The sequence below is a fragment of the Pecten maximus genome, chromosome 1 (assembly GCF_902652985.1).
Source record: "Pecten maximus chromosome 1, xPecMax1.1, whole genome shotgun sequence".
In the NCBI taxonomy this organism is placed as follows: Eukaryota; Metazoa; Mollusca; class Bivalvia; order Pectinida; family Pectinidae; genus Pecten; species Pecten maximus.
In genome coordinates, this window is record NC_047015.1 from 59,155,940 (window position 1) to 59,179,169 (window position 23,230).

General features: G+C 39.0%; 1 protein-coding gene across 1 annotated transcript; it reads left to right on the top strand.

Moving 5' to 3' along the window:
- Positions 1 to 11: 11 nt before the first annotated feature.
- On the top strand, positions 12 to 20,750 carry LOC117339545 (COP9 signalosome complex subunit 3-like). Its single transcript, XM_033901221.1, is given in 15 exon segments — positions 12 to 94; positions 1,285 to 1,414; positions 3,031 to 3,143; positions 4,264 to 4,406; positions 9,016 to 9,090; positions 9,685 to 9,754; positions 9,757 to 9,788; positions 10,133 to 10,222; positions 12,679 to 12,729; positions 13,875 to 13,976; positions 16,536 to 16,607; positions 18,295 to 18,381; positions 19,130 to 19,243; positions 20,242 to 20,322; positions 20,434 to 20,750. Coding segments are annotated over 15 exon segments (1,275 nt in total). The 5' UTR covers positions 12 to 39; the 3' UTR covers positions 20,494 to 20,750.
- The last annotated feature ends 2,480 nt before the right edge of the window (positions 20,751 to 23,230 follow it).

Genomic DNA, 23,230 nt, shown 5'->3' on the forward strand with positions numbered 1-23,230 from the left:
GTTCTATTTTTAACTACATAGGCGATATCATCAACAGCAATGGCGGGTGCTCTGGAAAATTACGTGAATACAGTCCAGAATTTATCATCACAGGGTGAATATATGTTGATTATGACTCGATGCGTTATAGTTTGGAAATTGCATTGTTATAATTATTCTTGGAATTTGTTCCATTATGCGAACTATCGTCTTGGTTGATTTCTAAACTTTCTTGTCATGGCTTTCAACAGTATCGTCGAACCGATCGTGAGCGTACAGAATCCAGTTACCTCACTTTCTGTTTACTTATCAGATAGGAATGATCACATTATGGCATGGAAATTCTATTTTGTGTTAGCTTTTGGCTCTCAGCATCTTATAATCGTTACGACGAGCTGTCCTGTCACACTATAATTTGCTCAGCACATATAATTTTGTGTGTGTGCAAATAGCAAGTATAACGTTAATCCGAAGGGTTCTGATGTTAACGACATCAGAACTCGACCCATACAAAAAACGAGCAATTTTTCAGACCCACTCTCAGGTCGGTGTTTGAACAATATTCCCCCTTATTCCCTTCAACCTGACACATGACATGTATACATTGATTAAAAGGTAAGATAATATTTGATTAGCTTATACATGTACATATTTTACTCACTGATCATCGTTCACTAACTTTATCCGTCCATATTTTGAAAATGGTCGCCATCGCCAGGACACAAGATCTCACAAGATTTCAATGTAAAGTGTAAACAGATCGGGCAAAAGTCCTTTGCGACGAGATTTGGGTCACGTGATTAGCTATATGGTGGTGGTAGCTATAGCTTCAAAGTTATGTATATACGTACTGTGACTACCTCAGGTCACCTCTCCCCTCTATGTACTGCGACTACATTAGGTCACCTTTCCCTCAATGTACTGTGACTACATCAGGTCACCTCTCCCCTCTATGTACTGTGACTACATCAGGTCACCTCTCCCCTCTATGTACTGTGACTACATCAGGTCACCTCTCCCCTCTATGTACTGTGACTACATCAGGTCACCTCTCCCCTCTATGTACTGTGACTACACCAGGTCACCTCTCCCCTCTATGTTCTGTGACTACATTAGGTCACCTCTCCCCTCTATGTTCTGTGACTACATCAGGTCACCTCTCCCTCAATGTACTGTGACTATATCAGATCACCTGATCAGGGCAGGCATATCAAACTGTCTGTCATCATCTAGCTAGGGCCAGTATATATATATTTAATCTAATAAAGCATTAAAGTTCATACTTAACGTTTTCTCTCTTTCTAGGGAACTTTGCCCAGTTATGTGAGTTTATCGGTAAAAGTGCAGACACACTAGCCAAGAATGCCAGTCACCTGGACAATGTGTTAGCTACTCTGGACATTCAACAGCACTCCCTTGGAATTCTGGGAATCCTGTATGTTTGTATGAGTTTATACCTGTTGTATATTAATCCTGTATGTTTGTATGAGTTTGTACCTGTTGTATATTAATCCTGTATGTTTGTATGAGTTTGTACATGTTGTATATTAATCCTGTATATTTGTATGAGTTTGTACCTGTTGTATATTAATCCTGTATGTTTGTATGAGTTTGTGCCTGTTGTATATTAATCCTGTATGTTTGTACCTGTTGTATATTAATCCTGTATGTTTGTATGAGTTTGTGCCTGTTGTATATTAATCCTGTATGTTTGTATGAGTTTGTGCCTGTTGTATATTGATCCTGTATGTTTGTATGAGTTTGTGCCTGTTGTATATTGATCCTGTATGTTTGTATGAGTTTGTGCCTGTTGTATATTAATCCTGTATATTTGTATGAGTTTGTACATGTTGTATATTAATCCTGTATGTTTGTACCTGTTGTATATTAATCCTGTATGTTTGTATGAGTTTGTGCCTGTTGTATATTAATCCTGTATGTTTGTATGAGTTTGTGCCTGTTGTATATTAATCCTGTATGTTTGTATGAGTTTGTGCCTGTTGTATTAATCCTGTATGTTTGTATGAGTTTGTACATGTTGTATATTAATCCTGTATGTTTGTATGAGTTTGTACCTGTTGTATTAATCCTGTATGTTTGTATGAGTTTGTACCTGTTGTATATTAATCCTGTATGTTTGTATGAGTTTGTACATGTTGTATATTAATCCTGTATGTTTGTATGAGTTTGTACATGTTGTATATTAATCCTGTATGTTTGTATGAGTTTGTGCCTGTTGTATATTAATCCTGTATGTTTGTATGAGTTTGTGCCTGTTGTATTAATCCTGTATGTTTGTATGAGTTTGTACATGTTGTATATTAATCCTGTATGTTTGTATGAGTTTGTACATGTTGTATATTAATCCTGTATATTTGTATGAGTTTATACCTGTTATATATTAATCCTGTATGTTTGTATGAGTTTGTACCTGTTGTATATTAATCCTGTATGTTTGTATGAGTTTGTACCTGTTGTATATTAATCCTGTATGTTTGTATGAGTTTGTGCCTGTTGTATATTAATCCTGTATGTTTGTATGAGTTTGTGCCTGTTGTATATTAATCCTGTATGTTTGTATGAGTTTGTACATGTTGTATATTAATCCTGTATGTTTGTATGAGTTTGTACCTGTTGTATATTAATGCTGTATGTTTGTATGAGTTTGTGCCTGTTGTATATTAATCCTGTATGTTTGTATGAGTTTGTGCCTGTTTGAGTTTTGATATGGTTTTCATTAATCCTGTGTTTTAAGAACCTAATTTGTGTGAAATGTTATCTCACTTGTGTAATCCAGTAGTTTTACTGATCTATAAATAGTACAGTAATGGTAGTATTAAACAAATGAAGCCTTAATGATTTGATGAGTTAAGGGTAATATGGTAATAGGTTAATGGGTTAATGGGTAATAGGTTCATAGGTTAATATGTTAATGGGTTCATAGGTTAATAGGTTAATGGGTTCATAGGTTAATGGGTTAGGTATATATAGGTTAATGGGTTAATAGGTTTATTGCTGAATGGGTTAATATTGTAAATCTCATTTTTCCAGATGTGTAAAGTACAACATGCCAAACATTCCTGATTTTGAGACATTATTTGTACAAACTCAGGAATTCATCAACAGCTGTAATGGAGAGCATGTGCGCTATGCTACCGACAGCTGTGAGTATTTAACCTAATATGATGTGAATCAGTTTTATAACATTATGATGTGAACTAGTTACAATAACTTTATAGTCATATCTGAACCAATCAAAAGTGAGAATGTTAACCACAAGGTAGAGTCATATTAATGAAATCTTGTGATTATTTTTCCGTGATGAAAATGTCAAGATTGTCTTAATTCTGGTTATTATTGCCTGGTAAAAATGCCACACTAGCCTCATCGATCATAACATGTATAGGATCATCAGGGATTTTTTCTAGGAAAGTTTGGGGTCCAAAGTAAAAAACATACTTACATAACAAGTGTCAGTTGGCCTATTGTGATCGCCTTTTGTTCGGTGTCTTGCATCATAAATAATTTACAATTTATTCTTCTCAGTAACCAGCAGGCCAAGGGACCTGATATTGGGTCTGTAGCTTGCTGGGATGAAGTAATACCAAGTTTCTCAAATGGATGACCTTGATCTTCATGCAAGGTCATAGGAGTCAAATATGCTAAAATCTTTAAACAACTTCTTCTTTATAAACAAGATGCCCAGAGACCTGACATTGGGTTTGTAGTATGCTGGGATGAAGGGCTACTATGTTTGTTTAAATGGATCATCTTTACCTTCGTTCAAGGTCACAGAAGTTAATATGCTAACAGAGACCTGATATTGGGCATTTAGCATGCTGAGTTAAAGAACTACATATCAGATGAATTACCTTGCCCTTTTTCAAGGTCACAGGGTAAAATATGCTAAAATCTTCTAAACGTCTTCTTCTCGAGAACCAACATGTACACTTAGAAACCTGATATTTGGCCTGTAGCAAACTGGGGTGAAAGACATTGACCTCAAAGTCAAGGTCATGATCACGAGAATCAAATCTGCCAAAATATTTCAAATCTCAGGTGACCATTAAGGCCCATTGGCCTTTTGTATAATAATCAACTTACATATATAATTAACTGATACAGCCAACTTTATACTGCTTCCTCTGGATTAATGGAGTGATATCTATATATAGTTTACTTTCAGAGTTGTTGGGGTTGAGGCAAAATTCACAGTTCTAATGGCTTCATTTCTGAAGGGTTTTTGAGGATCCACAGATATCTATTATCATTACTATATTTCAGACTCGGATCTTTGTCACAAGCTGACTGTAAATTTAGTGGAACAAAAACAACCATTGAGAGGAATCGGTATCCTCACCAAGTCCATCAGTAAGATCCAGTTGTCAGAGTCTCAGCTGACCTCCATACACGCCGACTTGTGTCAGGTAGGGCATCATCCAGCTGGACGTCGTGTTGTAGTTATAACTGACGTCATGTTATAGTTATGTCTGACATCATTTTGTAGTTATATCTGACCACATGTTGTAGTTATGTCTGACATCATGTTGTAGTTATACTGACGTCATGTTGTAGTTATGTCTGACGTCATGTTGTAGTTGTCTGACGTCATGTTGTAGTTATGTCTGACTTCATGTAGTTATGTCTGACGTCATGTTGTAGTTATACTGACATCATGTTGTAGTTATGTCTGACGTCATGTTATTATGTCTGACATCATGTAATTATGTCTGACATCATGTTGTAGTTATACTGACGTCATGTAGATATACTGACGTCATGTTGTAGTTATGTCTGACGTCATGTTGGAGTTATGTCTGACATCATGTTGTAGTTATGTCTGACGTCATGTTGTAGTTATGTCTGACGTCATGTTGTAGTTATGTCTGATGTCATGTTGTAGTTATGTCTGACATCATGTTGTAGTTATGTCTGACGTCATGTTGTAGTTATGTCTGACGTCATGTAATTATGTCGACATCATGTAATTATGTCTGACGTCATGTTGTAGTTATGTCTGACGTCATGTTGTAGTTATACTGACGTCATTTTGTAGTTATGTCTGACGTCATGTTGTAGTTGTCTGACGTCATGTTGAAGTTATGTCTGACGTCATGTAGTTATGTCTGACGTCATGTAGTAATGTCTGATATCATGTAGTTATGTCTGACGTCATGTTGTAGTTATACTGACGTCATGTTGTAGTTATGTCTGACGTCATGTAATTATGTCTGACATCATGTAATTATGTCTGACATCATGTAATTATGCCTGATGTCATGTTGTAGTTATGTCTGACGTCATGTTGTAGTTATGTCTGACGTCATGTTGTAGTTATGTCTGACGTCATGTTGTAGTTATGTCTGACGTCATGTTGTAGTTATGTCTGACGTCATGTTGTCGTCATGTTGTAGTTATATCTGACGTCATGTTTTAATTATGTCTGACGTCATGTTTTAATTATGTCTGACGTCATGTTATAGTTGTCTGACGTCATGTTGTAGTTATGTCTGACGTCATGTTGTAGTTATATCTGATGTCATGTTGTAGTTATGTCTGACATGTTGTAGTTTATCTGCCGTCATGTTGTTGTTATGTCTGACGTCATGTTGTTATGTCTGACGTCATGTTGTGATTATGTCTGACTTCATGTTGTAGTTATGTCTGATGTCATGTTGTAGTTATGTCTGACGTCATGTTGTAGTTATATCTGACATGTTGTAGTTATGTCTGACGTCATGTTGTAGTTATGTCTGAAGTCACGTTGTAGTTATGTCTGACATGTTGTAGTTATGTCTGATGTCCTGTTGTAGTTATGTCTGACGTCACGTTGTAGTTATGTCTGACATCATGTTGTAGTTGTCTGACGTCATGTTGTAGAGTTATGTCTGACGTCATGTAGTTATGTCTGACATCATGTTGTAGTTATGTATGACGTCATATTTTAATTATGTCTGATGTCATGTAGTTGTCTGACGTCATGTTGTAGTTATGTCTGACGTCATGTAGCTATGTCTGACATCATGCTGTAGTTATATCTGTCGTCATGTTGTAGTTATGTCTGACATCATGTTGTAGTTATGTCTGACGTCATGTTGTAGTTATGTCTGACGTCATGTTGTAGTTATGTCTGACGTCATATTTTAATTATGTCTGACGTCATGTTGTAGTTATGTCTGACGTCATGTTGTAGTTATGTCTGACATCATATTATTAGCTCACCTGGTCCGAAGGACCAAGGTGAGCTTATGCCATACCGTGGCGTCCGTCGTCTGTTGTCCGTCCGTCGTCCGTCGTCCGTCCGTCAACAATTGACTTCTTCTTCATAACCACTGATCAGAATTTGACCAAATTTGGTCAGAAGCATCCCTATGGGTAGGGGACTCAAAATTGTACAAATGATGGGGCTGACCCCTCAGGGGCCGGAGGGGCGGGGCCAAAAGGGGTCAATTTGGCTATATTGATATAAACAACTTCTTCTCTGAAACCGAGCAAAGGATATCACTCATATTTGCCTGGTAGCATCACTTTGGGGTGGGGATTCAAAATTGTACAAATGATGGAACTGACCCCCTAGGGGCCTGAGGGGCGGGGCCAAAATGGGTCAATATAGCTATATTGATAATACCGACTTCTTCTCTGAAAGCGAGCAATGGATATCGCTCATATTTGCCTGGTAGCATTACTTTGGGGTGGGGATTTAAAATTGTACAAATGATGGGGCTGACCCCCAGGGGCCTGAAGGGCGGGGCCAAATGTGGTCAATTGGGCTATATTGATATAAACAACTTCTTCTCTGAAACCGAGCAAAGGATATTGCTCATATTTGCCTGGTAGCAACACTATGGGGTGGGGATTCAAAATTGTACAAATGGTGTGGCTGACCCCCGGGGGGCCTGAGGGGTGGGGCCAAGAGGGGTCAATTTGGCTATATTGATATAAACAACTTCTTCTCTAAAATCGAGGAAAGGATAATGCTCCTATTTGTCTGGAAGCATCACTATGGGGTGGGGATTCAAAATTGTACAAATGATGGGGCTGACCCCCCAGGGGCCTGAGGGGCGGGACCAAAAGGGGTCAATTTGGCTATATTGATATAAACAACTTCTTCTCTGAAACCGAGCAAAGGATATCACTCATATTTGCCTGGTAGCATCACTTTGGGGTGGGGATTCAAAATTGTACAAATGATGGGACTGACCCCCTAGGGGCCTGAGGGGCGGGGCAAAAATGGGTCAATATAGCTATATTGATATTAACGACTTCTTCTCTGGAACCGAGCAATGGATATCACTCATATTTGCCTGGTAGCATCACTTTGGGGTGGGGATTCAAAATTGTACAAATGATGGAACTGACCCCCTAGGGGCCTGAGGGGCGGGGCCAAAATGGGTCAATATAGCTATATTGATAATACCGACTTCTTCTCTGAAAACGAGCAATGGATATCGCTCATATTTGCCTGGTAGCATTACTTTGGGGTGGGGATTTAAAATTGTACAAATGATGGGGCTGACCCCCAGGGGCCTGAAGGGCGGGGCCAAATGTGGTCAATTGGGCTATATTGATATAAACAACTTCTTCTCTGAAACCGAGCAAAGGATATTGCTCATATTTGCCTGGTAGCAACACTATGGGTAGGGGATTCAAAATTGTACAAATGGTGTGGCTGACCCCCGGGGGGCCTGAGGGGTGGGGCCAAGAGGGGTCAATTTGGCTAAATTGATATGAACAACGTCTCCTCTGAAACTAAGCAATATATATTGCTCAATTTTGACTGTGAGAATCCCTTTGGGGTAGGGATTCAAAATTGTACAAATGGTGGGGTCTACCTCCCTGGGGGCTGAGGGGCGGGACCAAAAGGGGTCAATTCAGCTAAATTGATATAAACAACTTCTTCTCTGAAACTAAGCAATGGATATCACTCATATTTGCCTGGTAGCAACCTCCTAGGGTAGGGATTCAAAATTGTACAAATGACAGGGCTGACCCCCTAGGGGCCTGAGGGGCGGGGCCAAAATGGGTCAATATAGCTATATTGATAATACCGACTTCTTCTCTGAAAACGAGCAATGGATATCGCTCATATTTGCCTGGTAGCATTACTTTGGGGTGGGGATTCAAAATGGTACAAATGATGGGGCTGACCCCCAGGGGCCTGAAGGGTGGGGCCAAATGTGGTCAATTGGGCTATATTGATATAAACAACTTCTTCTCTGAAACCGAGCAAAGGATATTGCTCATATTTGCCTGGTAGCAACACTATGGGGTGGGGATTCAAATTTGTACAAATGACAGGGCTGACCCCAGGGGACCTAAGAGGCGGGGCCAAAAGGGGTTATTTTGGCAGAATTGATATAAACAACTTTTTCTCTGAAACTAAGCAATGGATATCTTTAATATGTGACTGGTAGCATTCCCTTGGGTTAAGGATTCAAAATTGTACAAATGATGGGGCCGACCCCCTGGAGACTGAGGGGCTGGGCCAAAAGGGGTCAATTTGGCTAAATTGATATGAACAACTTCTCTGAAACAGCTCATATTTGACTATTAGCATCCTATTGGGGTAGGGATTCAAAATTGTATAAAGGAAGGAGCTGACCCCCAGGGGGCAGAGGGCAGGGTCAAAAGGGGCCAATTGGTCTAAACAAGATCTTCTCTGAAACTAAGCAATGGATATCACTCACATTTGTGTGGTAGCATCCCTATGGGGTCGCGCCAAAAGTCAATTTCATTTCATGGATTAATGCACCTTTTGGCATTTTTAGTATTAAAATAAAACCAATGTACATGTACATGTACCCATATAAAATGCTTATGATATATATTGACATAGCAATACCAGTGACAAATATAGTTAAGCATCATTCTTGTTTCATATCTCATGAAACCAGGTGAGCGATACAGGCCCTCTGGGCCTCTTGTAGTTATGTCTGACGTCATGTTGTAGTTATGTCTGACATGCTGTAGTTATGTCTGAAGTCATGTAGTTATATCTGACGTCATGTTGTAGTTATATCTGATGTCATGTTGTAGTTATGTCTGCTTTCTAAGAACATGAAGCCAGCTCTGCAGTTCCTTGATGTCGACATTACAGACATCAGTAAAGAGGTATGTGTCATATAGACCATTACTATCTATATACAGACATCAGTAAAGATGTATGTGTCATATAGACCATTTCTATATATATACAGACATCAGTAAAGATGTATGTGTCATATAGACCATTTCTATCTATATACAGACATCAGTAAAGAGGTATGTGTCATATAGACCATTACTATCTATATACAGACATCAGTAAAGATGTATGTGTCATATAGACCATTTCTATATATATACAGACATCAGTAAAGATGTATGTGTCATATAGACCATTTCTATCTATATACAGACATCAGTATAGATGTACAATTGTATGTGTCATATAGACCATTTCTATCTATATACAGACATCAGTAAAGATGTGTGTGTCATATAGAACATTTCTATTTATATACAGACATCAGTATAGATGTATGTGTCATATAGACCATTTCTACATAAAACAGGAATTAGGAGATGAAAATTCTGCAATGTTTAATAAATTTCTTTTAACACAACCCAGATCTCCTGATACTATTCTCAACAACACAAATCTCTGCTGTGTTCTATCTACCTTTGTGCTGTCAGTGTTAATTGCTTGAAATTCTTTCATGACAGGGAGGACATTATGATGCCAAGGATTTCTTGCTTTACTATTACTACGGAGGGATGATCTACACCGCCCTCAAAACTACGACCGAGCTCTTTATATGTACGAGATTGTAAGTATATACCTCAAAACTACACCCTCAAAAACTACGACCGAGCTCTTTATATGTACAAGATTGTAAGTGTATACCCTCAAAAACTACGACCGAGCTCTTTATATGTACGAGATTGTAAGTGTATACCCTCAAAAACTACGACCGAGCTCTTTATATGTACGAGATTGTAAGTATATACCCTCAAAAACTATGACCGAGCTCTTTATATGTACAAGATTGTAATTAACGTCCAAGCTCTTTATATGTACGAGATCGTAAGTAGCGGCCAAGCTCTTTATATGTACGAGATAGTAAGTATATAGTATGTATGAGTTTTATCTGATCTTGTTTTTTCTCTGTAGGTCGTCACCACTCCTAGTATGGCTGTTAGTCACATCATGTTGGAGGCCTATAAAAAGTACATCCTCACCGCACTTATCTTACACGGAAAAGTAAGTAACATTGGCGAGGACTTACATGTACCTATGAATCTGACTTACCTGTGACTCATCACTCTACAAATCTGACTTACCTGTGACTCATTACTCTACAAATCTGACTTACCTGTGACTCATCACTCTACATATCTGACTTACCTGTGACTCATCACTCTACCAACCTGACTTACCTGTGACTCATTACATTACAAATCTGACTTACCTGTGACTCATTACATTACAAATCTGACTTACCTGTGACTCATCACTCTACAAATCTGACTTACCTGTGACTCATCACTCTACAAATCTGACTTACCTGTGACTCATTACATTACAAATCTGACTTACCTGTGACTCATCACTCTACAAATCTGACTTACCTGTGACTCATCTCTCTACAAATTAAATCTGACTTACCTGTGACTCATCACTCTACATATCTGACTTACCTGTGACTCATTACATTACAAATCTGACTTACCTGTGACTCATTACATTACAAATCTGACTTACCTGTGACTCATTACATTACAAATCTGACTTACCTGTGACTCATTACATTACAAATCTGACTTACCTGTGACTCATTACATCTACAAATCAGACTTACCTGTGACTCATCACTCTACAAATCTGACTTACCTGTGACTCATTACATTACAAATCTGACTTACCTGTGACTCATCACTCTACAAATCTGACTTACCTGTGACTCATCACTCTACAAATCTGACTTACCTGTGACTCGTCACTCTACAAATCTGACTTACCTGTGACTCATTACATTACAAATCTGACTTACCTGTGACTCATCACTCTACAAATCTGACTAACCTGTACCTGTACTACAAATCACTAATGTCCACTGTCGAGTCTGCTCAAAAACAAAATGGTTGATGGCTGGCTATTTTGAATTTCAACAGTTGTAGTTTGTTGTCTGTATTTCTTTGAATGTCTAGATTTTTCTGTAGGTTACCCTTGCATTGGTCCTTAGTTGTGCATGTTAACATAGACAATAACCCTGACTAACATATGGCCAGGTCAGATTGTGACTGTGTTGCTCTATAAATGTACTGTAGGGATCTTTCTCAAATTACATACTTATGTAGATTTTCCTTGGTCTCTAGCTGTGTGTTTTCAATTCTACTCTGATGAAAAGAAAAAAGTGACTGTCAGTTGACCACCTTTGATTTGATACCCTAGTTGAAATTTGTTTTTAGCTCACCTGCCCAAAGGGCCGTATAACCTCTTACTGCCCATAGCTGATTTTTTCTGATGCTGATGATGAAATTTTCAAAGTCCGTATTTTAAAAAAAATATAGCGTGTCAACTTACATTTAAATGATCAACAGGGTCCAATATATATTCCTTTCCATAACCATAATCTCATGATTAAATAAGAAAATTTCTTAGCAAACACACAAATTATGAAGTTTTCTTCTTCCGAAGCGATGCAGAGCTCAAGCAGACAATACTTCTGGTAGTGAGAGTAGAAATACCATGTGATTTGCCGGTTAATACAAAAATGGATTACAAACTATGTCCTACAAGCGGAATACAACAAAATCCGTATCATTTCGTTCCGTTTGAAATATTTTGTATCAACCTTTAAAACCGGCTAGACATGTATTTTTTGTGTGTTCTATACCGAATTATACTATATATTTGTGTCTGTGACATACATATGGGACATATATTGCATATTTCATTGCGCCTGGATTTCAGGCGCAAGCTGCAACAAAGAATTAGTGCTTCGGAAATAAGAGGTCGCAGTCGGCAAAATCATACCCGATAGAAAAAGAGCCGACCAGCAGCCTCTTATCTTATAGGAGTAGGGTTCAGCATGCTGGGGTACAGAGCTGCCAAATCTGTTTAAATAAATGACCTTGACCTACATTCAAGGTCACAGGGGTCAAATAGGCTAAAATCTTTAAATGACTTCTCAATAACCAAGAGGCCTAGAGAGTTGATATTGGGTGTTTGTCGTGCTAGGATGAAAGGCTACTAAGTTTCTTCAAATGAATGACCTTGACTTACATTCAAGGTCACAGGGGTCAAATAGTTTAAATCTTTAAACTACTTCTCAATAACCAACAGGCCCAGGGACTTGATATTGGGTCTGGAAGTGGAGGAAGTTTGTTCAAATGAAAGACCTTGACCATAATTTCAGGTTGAAAGAGTTAAATTCGACAAGATATTTAAAATACACATTTTCAAATAACCACAGGGCCCTGATATTTCATATCAGTTGTTAATTATGTTGATTATGTTAATGTATTCAAAGGATAATTGGATAACAGGTGAGAGATTTGGACCCTTGTTACAATTTATCTCTGGATCTTCAAAATGATGGAGATTTATTTGTCTTCTTTGTCTCTAGATGTGCTGATCGCTCTCAGGACTGATAAGGCGTAAAGTCAATATTTTGTGAATACCAAATGTCAACAGATAATTATATTTATTTACAGGTACCCAATGTTCCCAAATACACATCACCAGTTGTTGCAAGATATATAAAAGTGAGTAGGATTTATTTTTTATTTTTATTGTGACATGTGTATTATCTGCACTCAGATCTCCTATGTCAGATGTTTTATGTCCTAAGTCAGATGTTTTATATCCTAAGTCAGATGTTTTGTCCTAAGTCAGATGTTTTATGTCCTTAGTCAGATGTTTTATGCCCTTAGTCAGATGTTTTATGTCCTAAGTCAGATGTTTTATGTCCTAAGTCAGATGTTTTATGTCCTAAGTCAGATGTTTTATGTCCTTAGTCAGATGTTTTATGTCCTAAGTCAGATGTTTTATGTCCTAAGTCAGATGTTTTATGTCCTAAGTCAGATGTTTTATGTCCTTAGTCAGATGTTTTATGTCCTTAGTCTGATGTTTTATGTCCTTAGTCAGATGTTTTATGTCCTTAGTCAGATGTTTTATGTCCTTAGTCTGATGTTTTATGTCCTTAGTCAGATGTTTTATGTCCTTAGTCAGATGTTTTATGTCCCTAGTCAGATGTTTTATGTTCTAAGTCAGATGTTTTATGTCCTTAGTCAGATGTTTTATGTCCTTAGTCAGATGTTTTATGTCCTAAGTCAGATGTTTTATGTCCTAAGTCAGATGTTTTATGTCCTAAGTCAGATGTTTTATGTCCTTAGTCAGATGTTTTATGTCCTAAGTCAGATGTTTTATGTCCCTGGTCAGATGTTTTATGTCCTAAGTCAGATGTTTTATGTCCTAAGTCAGATGTTTTATGTCCTAATTCAGATGTTTTATGTCCTAAGTCAGATGTTTTATGTCCTTAGTCAGATGTTTTATGTCCCTAGTCAGATGTTTTATGTCCTTAGTCAGATGTTTTATGTCCTAAGTCAGATGTTTTATGTCCTAAGTCAGATGTTTTATGTCCTTAGTCAGATGTTTTATGTCCTAAGTCAGATGTTTTATGTCCTTAGTCAGATGTTTTATGTCCTTAGTCAGATGTTTTATGTCCTAAGTCAGATTTTTTATGTCCTAAGTCAGATGTTTTATGTCCTTAGTCAGATGTTTTATGTCATCCCAAGTCATGTTTTTATCAGAGCCTGAACTAAGGTGACATTTGACTTGTTTTTCTTAACACTGTTGTTCGTTTGTAATTGAGTCTAAACTAAATTGACCTCTTACTTATTTTCAACAGCCATTGTGCCAGTCTTACCATGATCTGGCGGCTATTTATGCCACGAACAACCCAGCAGACCTCCACACCACTGTCACCAAGCATGTAGAGGTGTTTATAAGGGTAGGTACACACAACGTCACCAGACATGTACAAGTGTTTATAAGGGTAGGTATACACGTCACCAGACATGTACAAGTGTTTATAAGGGTAGGTATACACGTCACCAGACATGTACAAGTGTTTATAAGGGTAGGTATATACAACGTCACCAGACATGTACAAGTGTTTATAAGGGTAGGTATACACGTCACCAGACATGTACAAGTGTTTATAAGGGTAGGTATACACGTCACCAGACATGTACAAGTGTTTATAAGGGTAGGTATACACGTCACCAGACATGTACAGGTGTTTATAAGGGTAGGTATATACAACGTCACCAGACATGTACAAGTGTTTATAAGGGTAGGTACACACGTCACCAGACATGTACAAGTGTTTATAAGGGTAGGTATATACAACGTCACCAGACATGTACAAGTGTTTATAAGGGTAGGTATATACAACGTCACCAGACATGTACAAGTGTTTATAAGGGTAGGTACACACAACGTCACCAGGCATGTACAAGTGTTTATAAGGGTAGGTATATACAACGTCACCAGACATGTACAAGTGTTTATAAGGGTAGGTACACACGTCACCAGACATGTACAAATGTTTATAAGGGTAGGTATACACGTCACCAGACATGTACAAGTGTTTATAAGGGTAGGTACACACAACGTCACCAGACATGTACAAGTATTTATAAGGGTAGGTATATACAACGTCACCAGACATGTACAAGTATTTATAAGGGTAGGTACACACGTCACCAGACATGTACAAGTATTTATAAGGGTAGGTATATACAACGTCACCAGACATATACAAGTATTTATAAGGGTAGGTACACACAACGTCACCAGACATGTACAAGTGTTTATAAGGGTAGGTATATACAACGTCACCAGACATGTACAAGTATTTATAAGGGTAGGTACACACAACGTCACCAGACATGTACAAGTGTTTATAAGGGTAGGTACACACAACGTCACCAGACATGTACAAGTGTTTATAAGGGTAGGTATATACAACGTCACCAGACATGTACAAGTATTTATAAGGGTAGGTACACACGTCACCAGACATGTACAAGTGTTTATAAGGGTAGGTACACACAACGTCACCAGACATGTACAAGTATTTATAAGGGTAGGTATATACAACGTCACCAGACATGTACAAGTGTTTATAAGGGTAGGTACACACAACGTCACCAGGCATATACAAGTATTTATAAGGGTAGGTATATACAACGTCACCAGACATGTACAAGTGTTTATAAGGGTAGGTACACACAACGTCACCAGACATGTACAAGTGTTTATAAGGGTAGGTATATACAACGTCACCAGACATGTACAAGTGTTTATAAGGGTAGGTACACACGTCACCAGACATGTACAAGTGTTTATAAGGGTAGGTATACACGTCACCAGACATGTACAGGTGTTTATAAGGTTAGGTATATACAACGTCACCAGACATGTACAAGTATTTATAAGGGTAGGTATATACAACGTCACCAGACATGTACAAGTGTTTATAAGGGTAGGTACACACGTCACCAGACATGTACAAATGTTTATAAGGGTAGGTATATACAACGTCACCAGACATGTACAAGTGTTTATAAGGGTAGGTACACACGTCACCAGACATGTACAAGTGTTTATAAGGGTAGGTATATACGTCACCAGACATGTACAAGTGTTTATAAGGGTAGGTACACACGTCACCAGACATGTACAGGTGTTTATAAGGGTAGGTACACACGTCACCAGACATGTACAAGTGTTTATAAGGGTAGGTACACACGTCACCAGACATGTACAAGTGTTTATAAGGGTAGGTACACACAACGTCACCAGACATGTACAAGTGTTTATAAGGGTAGGTATATACAACGTCACCAGACATGTACAAGTGTTTATAAGGGTAGGTACACACGTCACCAGACATGTACAAGTGTTTATAAGGGTAGGTATATACAACGTCATCAGACATGTACAAGTGTTTATAAGGGTAGGTACACACAACGTCACCAGACATGTACAAGTGTTTATAAGGGTAGGTACACACGTCACCAGACATGTACAAGTGTTTATAAGGGTAGGTACACACAACGTCACCAGACATGTACAAGTGTTTATAAGGGTAGGTATATACAACGTCACCAGACATGTACAAGTGTTTATAAGGGTAGGTATACACGTCACCAGACATGTACAAGTGTTTATAAGGGTAGGTATATACAACGTCACCAGACATGTACAAGTGTTTATAAGGGTAGGTATACACGTCACCAGACATGTACAAGTGTTTATAAGGGTAGGTATATACATCATGTATACAACGTCACCAGACATGTACAAGGGTTTATAAGGGTAGGTTTATATGATCGTCATCAGTAATTCTGAAATAAATATGGTTTTGATAAATGATGAAGTTAATTGATACATCTGTCATATATTATGAATTTGTATAAATACCAGGTGAGCGATACAGGCCCTCTGGACCTCTTGTTATAAACACTCAATCTTATTTGCCGTTTTCTTTTGTTAAATATAGGACAACAACATGGGCCTAGTAAAGCAGTGTATCACGTCAATGTTTAAGAAAAATATCCAACGACTTACAAAAGTGAGTAACTCTACTTAGTAACTACATGTATCTGTAATATAATAAACTTGTTAGTTATTACATACAAAACTTAGTGAGCCATGATGATGACCATTGTTGATGACCATTGCTGATGACCTTTGCTGACCATTGTTGATGACCATTGTTGATGACCGTTTTGATGACCATTGTTGATGACCCCTGATGACCATTGTTGATGGCCATTGTTGTTGACCATTGTTGATGACCATTGTTGATGACCATTTTTGCCGAATTTTTTTTATGACCCCTGATGACCATTGTTGATGAGTATTGTTGATGACCAACCTTGTGAGTTCATCCCTTTGTGATAACATTGTGTATACCATCTCTTATGAACACCTGTGTGACAGGAACCACCAACACTTACAGTGTGATTCTGGGGTGTGACAGGAACCACCAACACGTGCACTTACAGTGTGATTCTGGGGTGTGTCAGGAACCACCAACACTTACAGTGTGATTCTGGGGTGTGACAGGAACCACCAACACTTACAGTGTGATTCTGGGGTGTGACAGGAACCACCAACACTTACAGTGTGATTATGGGGTGTGACAGGAACCACCAACACTTACAGTGTGATTCTGGGGTGTGACAGGAACCACCAACACTCACAGTGTGATTCTGGGGTGTGACAGGAACCACCAACACTTACAGTGTGATTCTGGGGTGTGACAGGAACCACCAACACTTACAGTGTGATTCTGGGGTGTGTTGGAACCACCAACACTTACAGTGTGATTCTGGGGTGTGACAGGAACCACCAACACTTACAGTGTGATTCTGGGGTGTGACAGGAACCACCAACACTTACAGTGTGATTCTGGGGTGTGTTGGAACCACCAACACTTACAGTGTGATTCTGGGGTGTGACAGGAACCACCAACACTTATAGTGTGATTCTGGGGTGTGACAGGAACCACCAACACTTACAGTGTGATTCTGGGGTGTGACAGGAACCACCAACACTTACAGTGTGATTCTGGGGTGTGACAGGAACCACCAACACTTACAGTGTGATTCTGGGGTGTGACAGGAACCACCAACACTTACAGTGTGATTCTGGGGTGTGTTGGAACCACCAACACTTACAGTGTGATTCTGGGGTGTGACAGGAACCACCAACACTTACAGTGTGATTCTGGGGTGTGTTGGAACCACCAACACTTAGTGTGATTCTGGGGTGTGACAGGAACCACCAACACTTAAAGTGTGATTCTGGGGTGTGACAGGAACCACCAACACTTACAGTGTGATTCTGGGGTGTGACAGGAACCACCAACACTTACAGTGTGATTCTGGGGTGCGACAGGAACCACCAACACTTACAGTGTGATTCTGGGGTGTGACAGGAACCACCAACACTTACAGTGTGATTCTGGGGTGTGACAGGAACCACCAACACTTACAGTGTGATTCTGGGGTGTGTTGGAACCACCAACACTTACAGTGTGATTCTGGGGTGTGACAGGAACCACCAACACTTATAGTGTGATTCTGGGGTGTGACAGGAACCACCAACACTTACAGTGTGATTCTGGGGTGTGACAGGAACCACCAACACTTACAGTGTGATTCCAAAAATGAATAAATATGCATCATGTTACTGTTTCAGCATTTCTTAATTTTTCATCAATTCAAAAAATGACGATTTACCTTTATTTTCAGACATTTCTAACATTATCACTAACTGACATGGCAAACAGAGTCCAACTATCTGGACCCAAGGAGGCTGAGAAATACGTCCTACACATGGTGAGTGATGTGTCTGTATAATGTGTGGTGATTCTTCCTACACATGGTGAGTGATGTGTCTGTATATATAATGTGTGGTGATTCTTCCTACACATGGTGAGTGATGTGTCTGTATATATAATGTGTGGTGATTCTTCCTACACATATGTGGTGAGAGATATTTAAGGATTAAACTGTCTTTTTTTGGTGTCTATAACGAGGTACTGTCAATTACTTATAACGTCTACCTGGAAAATATTAATTTATGTTTTGTGTAAGAGACTTTTATACATTATGATATAGATTGACTACACAAAAATACAATAAGGTAAATACAGCAAATTCTTTAAAATCCTTCTTCTGTAGGAATGAAAGGATTTGGTCCAAATTTTACACATTAATACATTTTGTCTCCAGATCTCCCTCCTTACTTTGACTTTACTTGACAGTTTTGTGTCCAGTTTGATCAGGAAAATAATATCTCTGTCCAAAGTCTATACTTGAGTGAGTAATGTGATATATCCAAAGTGAGGCTACTATGTAACATTGCCTGCTGATTGGGTAAGAATTGTTGACCAGGCAGTGTTGGTTAAAAAATGTTAAATATGGCATGAATTATAAAACTATGTCATTATAAAGAATTTTTCAACAACTTTGAAAAAAATATCCTCGAAAAAGGAACAAATTAAAGCACTTATATTCAAAAGGATCTAAAAAAAAAATCTTACTGATAATAGTACCACTAATTGATACACGTTTTTGAATTCAGATTGAAGATGGTGAAATCTACGCTACTATTAATCAAAAAGATGGCATGGTACGCTTTCATGACAACCCTGAACAGTACAAGAGTGCTGCTGTGTTAGCTCAGATAGATAAAGAGGTAGGTATACCGGTAATGACGCGAACACTCGTATACCAGTGATGTCACGAACACTCGTATACCAGTGATGTCACGAACACTCGTATACCAGTGATGTCACAAACACTCGTATACCAGTGATGTCATGAACACTCGTATACCAGTGATGTCATGAACACTCGTATACCGGTAATGACACGAACACACGTATACCAGTGATGTCACGAACACTCGTATACCAGTGATGTCACAAACACTCGTATACCAGTGATGTCACAAACACTCGTATACCAGTGATGTCATGAACACTCGTATACCGGTAATGACACGAACACACGTATACCAGTGATGTCACAAACACTCGTATACCAGTGATGTCATGAACACTCGTATACCAGTGATGTCACAAACACTCGTATACCAGTGATGTCACAAACACTCGTATACCAGTGATGTCACAAACACATGTATACCAGTGATGTCACAAACACACGTGTAACAGTGATGTCACAAACACACGTATACAAGTGATGTCACAAACACTCGTATACAGTGATGTCACAAACACTCGTATACAGTGATGTCACAAACACACATATACCAGTGATGTCACAAACACGTGTAACAGTGATGTCACAAACACGTGTACCAGTGATGTCACAAACACACGTGTAACAGTGATGTCACAAACACGTGTACCAGTGATGTCATGAACACTCGTATACCAGTGGTGTCACAAACACACGTGTAACAGTGATGTCACAAACACACATATACAAGTGATGTCACAAACACTCGTATACCAGTGATATCACAAACACACATATACCAGTGATGTCACAAACATGTGTACCAGTGATGTCACAAACACGTGTACCAGTGATTTCACAAACACACGTGTAACAGTAATGTCACAAACACACGTGTAACAGGTGCCTGTGTTTGTTATCAACAAAAAGAATGGTTTCTTATTTGTCAAAGGCCATCAAGGCATTTAATCTTAATTATTTTATCCTCAGATGCAGAAATGTATGCAATTGGATGAAAAATTGAAGGAAATGGACAGAGAAATAGAGGTGAACCCACAATATGTACAAAAGGTAACTATATGACTTGATTGATTATTAACTCGGAAATTTTCACAACATACACAGCATAAAATCAACGAGAAATATCCATATACATTCCGATTTTGTGTTTGATCTTTTCAGAGTTCAGGAATGCATGAGGACGAATTACCAGGGAGTTCTACCAAAGGTCAAGGTTACTAAAGGATCCTAGAGGTCAAGGTTACAGACGGAGATCATCCTGATATTCAAATAAACTGTATTTAATGTGCAACCTTGACACTAGAGGTCAAGGTTACTGATGATACCAAAGGTCATGGTTACCAAGGATATCGAAGGTCAAGGTTACCAATGATACCCAAGGTCATGGTTACTAATGGACAGACTATATTTAATGTATGAAACATGTTTGATCAAAAGTGCTACAGAAGAAAAATAAATAAAATCTTATCAAGGCAAAATTAGAATGTTGTTGGAAAAAAAAACATGTGTGAATTAGTCTTGGTTCTAAATCAATGGTTTGAAACCTCAGCAACCTTTGAATACAAATTCTACCAAAATATAGACTTTGGACTTAAAAACCTGAGCAAGCTTTAGTTAAAAATTCTACACAAATATATAGACTTTGGACTTAAAAACCTCAGCAAGCTTTAGTTAAAAATTCTACAAAAATATAGACTTTGGACTTGAAACCTCAGCAAAATTTGGTTACAAATTCTACAAAAATATAGACTTTGGACTTGAAACCTCAGCAAACTTTGGTTACAAATTCTACAAATATATAGAATTTGGACTTGAAACCTCAGCAAACTTTGGTTAAAAATTCTACATAAATATAGACTTTGGACTTGAAACCTCAGTAAACTTTGGTTAAAAATTCTACAAATACTATATGCATGTAAATCTACATTAAAAATATCAGGATAGACGGGGCAGGTGATACAGACAGGACAGGTGGTACAGACAGGACAGGTGATACAGACAGGACAGGTGATACAGACAGGACAGGTGATACAGACAGGACAGGTGATACAGACATGACAGGTGATACACACAGGACAGGTGATACAGACATGACAGGTGATACACACAGGACAGGTGATACAGACATGACAGGTGATACAGACAGGACAGGTGATACAGACAGGACAGGTGATACAGACATGACAGGTGATACAGACAGGACAGGTGATACAGACAGGACAGGTGATACAGACATGACAGGTGATACAGACATGACAGGTGATACAGACAGGACAGGTGATACAGACAGGACAGGTGATACAGACATGACAGGTGATACAGACAGGACAGGTGATACAGACAGGACAGGTGATACAGACATGACAGGTGATACAGACAGGACAGGTGATACAGACAGGACAGGTGATACAGACATGACAGGTGATACAGACAGGACAGGTGATACAGACATGACAGGTGATACAGACAGGACAGGTGATACAGGTGATACAGACGGGGCAGGTGATACAGACAGGACAGGTGATACAGACAGGACAGGTGATACAGACAGGACAGGTGATACAGACAGGACATGTGATACAGTTGATACAGACAGGACAGGTGATACAGGTGATACAGACAGGACAGGTGATACAGACAGGACAGGTGATACAGACAGGACAGGTGATACAGACAGGACAGGTGATACAGACAGGACAGGTGATACAGGTGATACAGACAGGACAGGTGATACAGACAGGACAGGTGGTACAGGTGATACAGACAGGACAGGTGATACAGGTGATACAGACAGGACAGGTGGTACAGACAGGACAGGTGATACAGACAGGACAGGTGATACAGACTGGACAGGTGATACAGACAGGACAGGTGATACAGACAGGACAGGTGATACAGACAGGACAGGTGATACAGACAGGACATGTGATACAGTTGATACAGACAGGACAGGTGATACACACAGGACAGGTGATACAGACAGGACAGGTGATACAGACTGGACAGGTGATACAGACTGGACAGGTGATACAGACTGGACAGGTGATACAGACAGGACAGGTGATACAGACAGGACAGGTGATACAGACAGGACAGGTGATACAGACAGGACAGGTGATACAGGCAGGACAGGTGATACACACAGGACAGGTGATACAGGTGATACAGTTGATACAGACAGGACAGGTGATACAGACTGGACAGGTAGGTTAAGATCGCCAAATCTTAAGGTTAGCATTCATCGTATCGTAATTGATTCCTGATAACATGTTTAGGTCACATGAGACAAAGTCTTAAGTGACCTATTCCAACCACCTTTTGTCCGTCGTTGTTTGCCATCCATTGTGTGGCCGTAAACAATTAACATTTTCAACTTCTCAGAAACCCCTGAACTAATTTCAGTGAAATTTTCCAGAAACCTTCAATTGCCAAAAGTTAACCGAACTTGTGAATTATAAGGTCCCTTTTTTTGGAGTAATAGCCCAGAAACAAAAGGAAACAGTAATTTGGTATTTTTAATTAAGTTTCCATGGTGACAGAAAAAAAATGGAAGGTCCCCAATAGCAAAAGGCACAACTAGGACACTAGTCTGACATATACAGAAAGTTTCAAGGCTCTGCGTTGAACGGTTATGGAGTTATAGCCCGGAAACAAAAGGAAACAGTAATTTGGTATTTTTGATTAAGTTTCCATGGTGACAGAAAAAATACCGAAAATGGAAGGTCCGCAATAGCAAAAGGCACAACTAGGGCACTAGTCTGATATATACAGAAAGTTTCAAGGTGCTGCGTTGAAGGGTTATGGAGTTATAGCCCGGAAAATAATCTCGGACGGACACACGGCCGGCCGGACGGAGCCCAATTTAATATCCCCCGCAAACGCGTTTCGCGGGGGATAATTAGAATTAGCAGGTTTGGAAGGCAGTTGGATGGCATGCAAATGTTGGCACGACTGACCC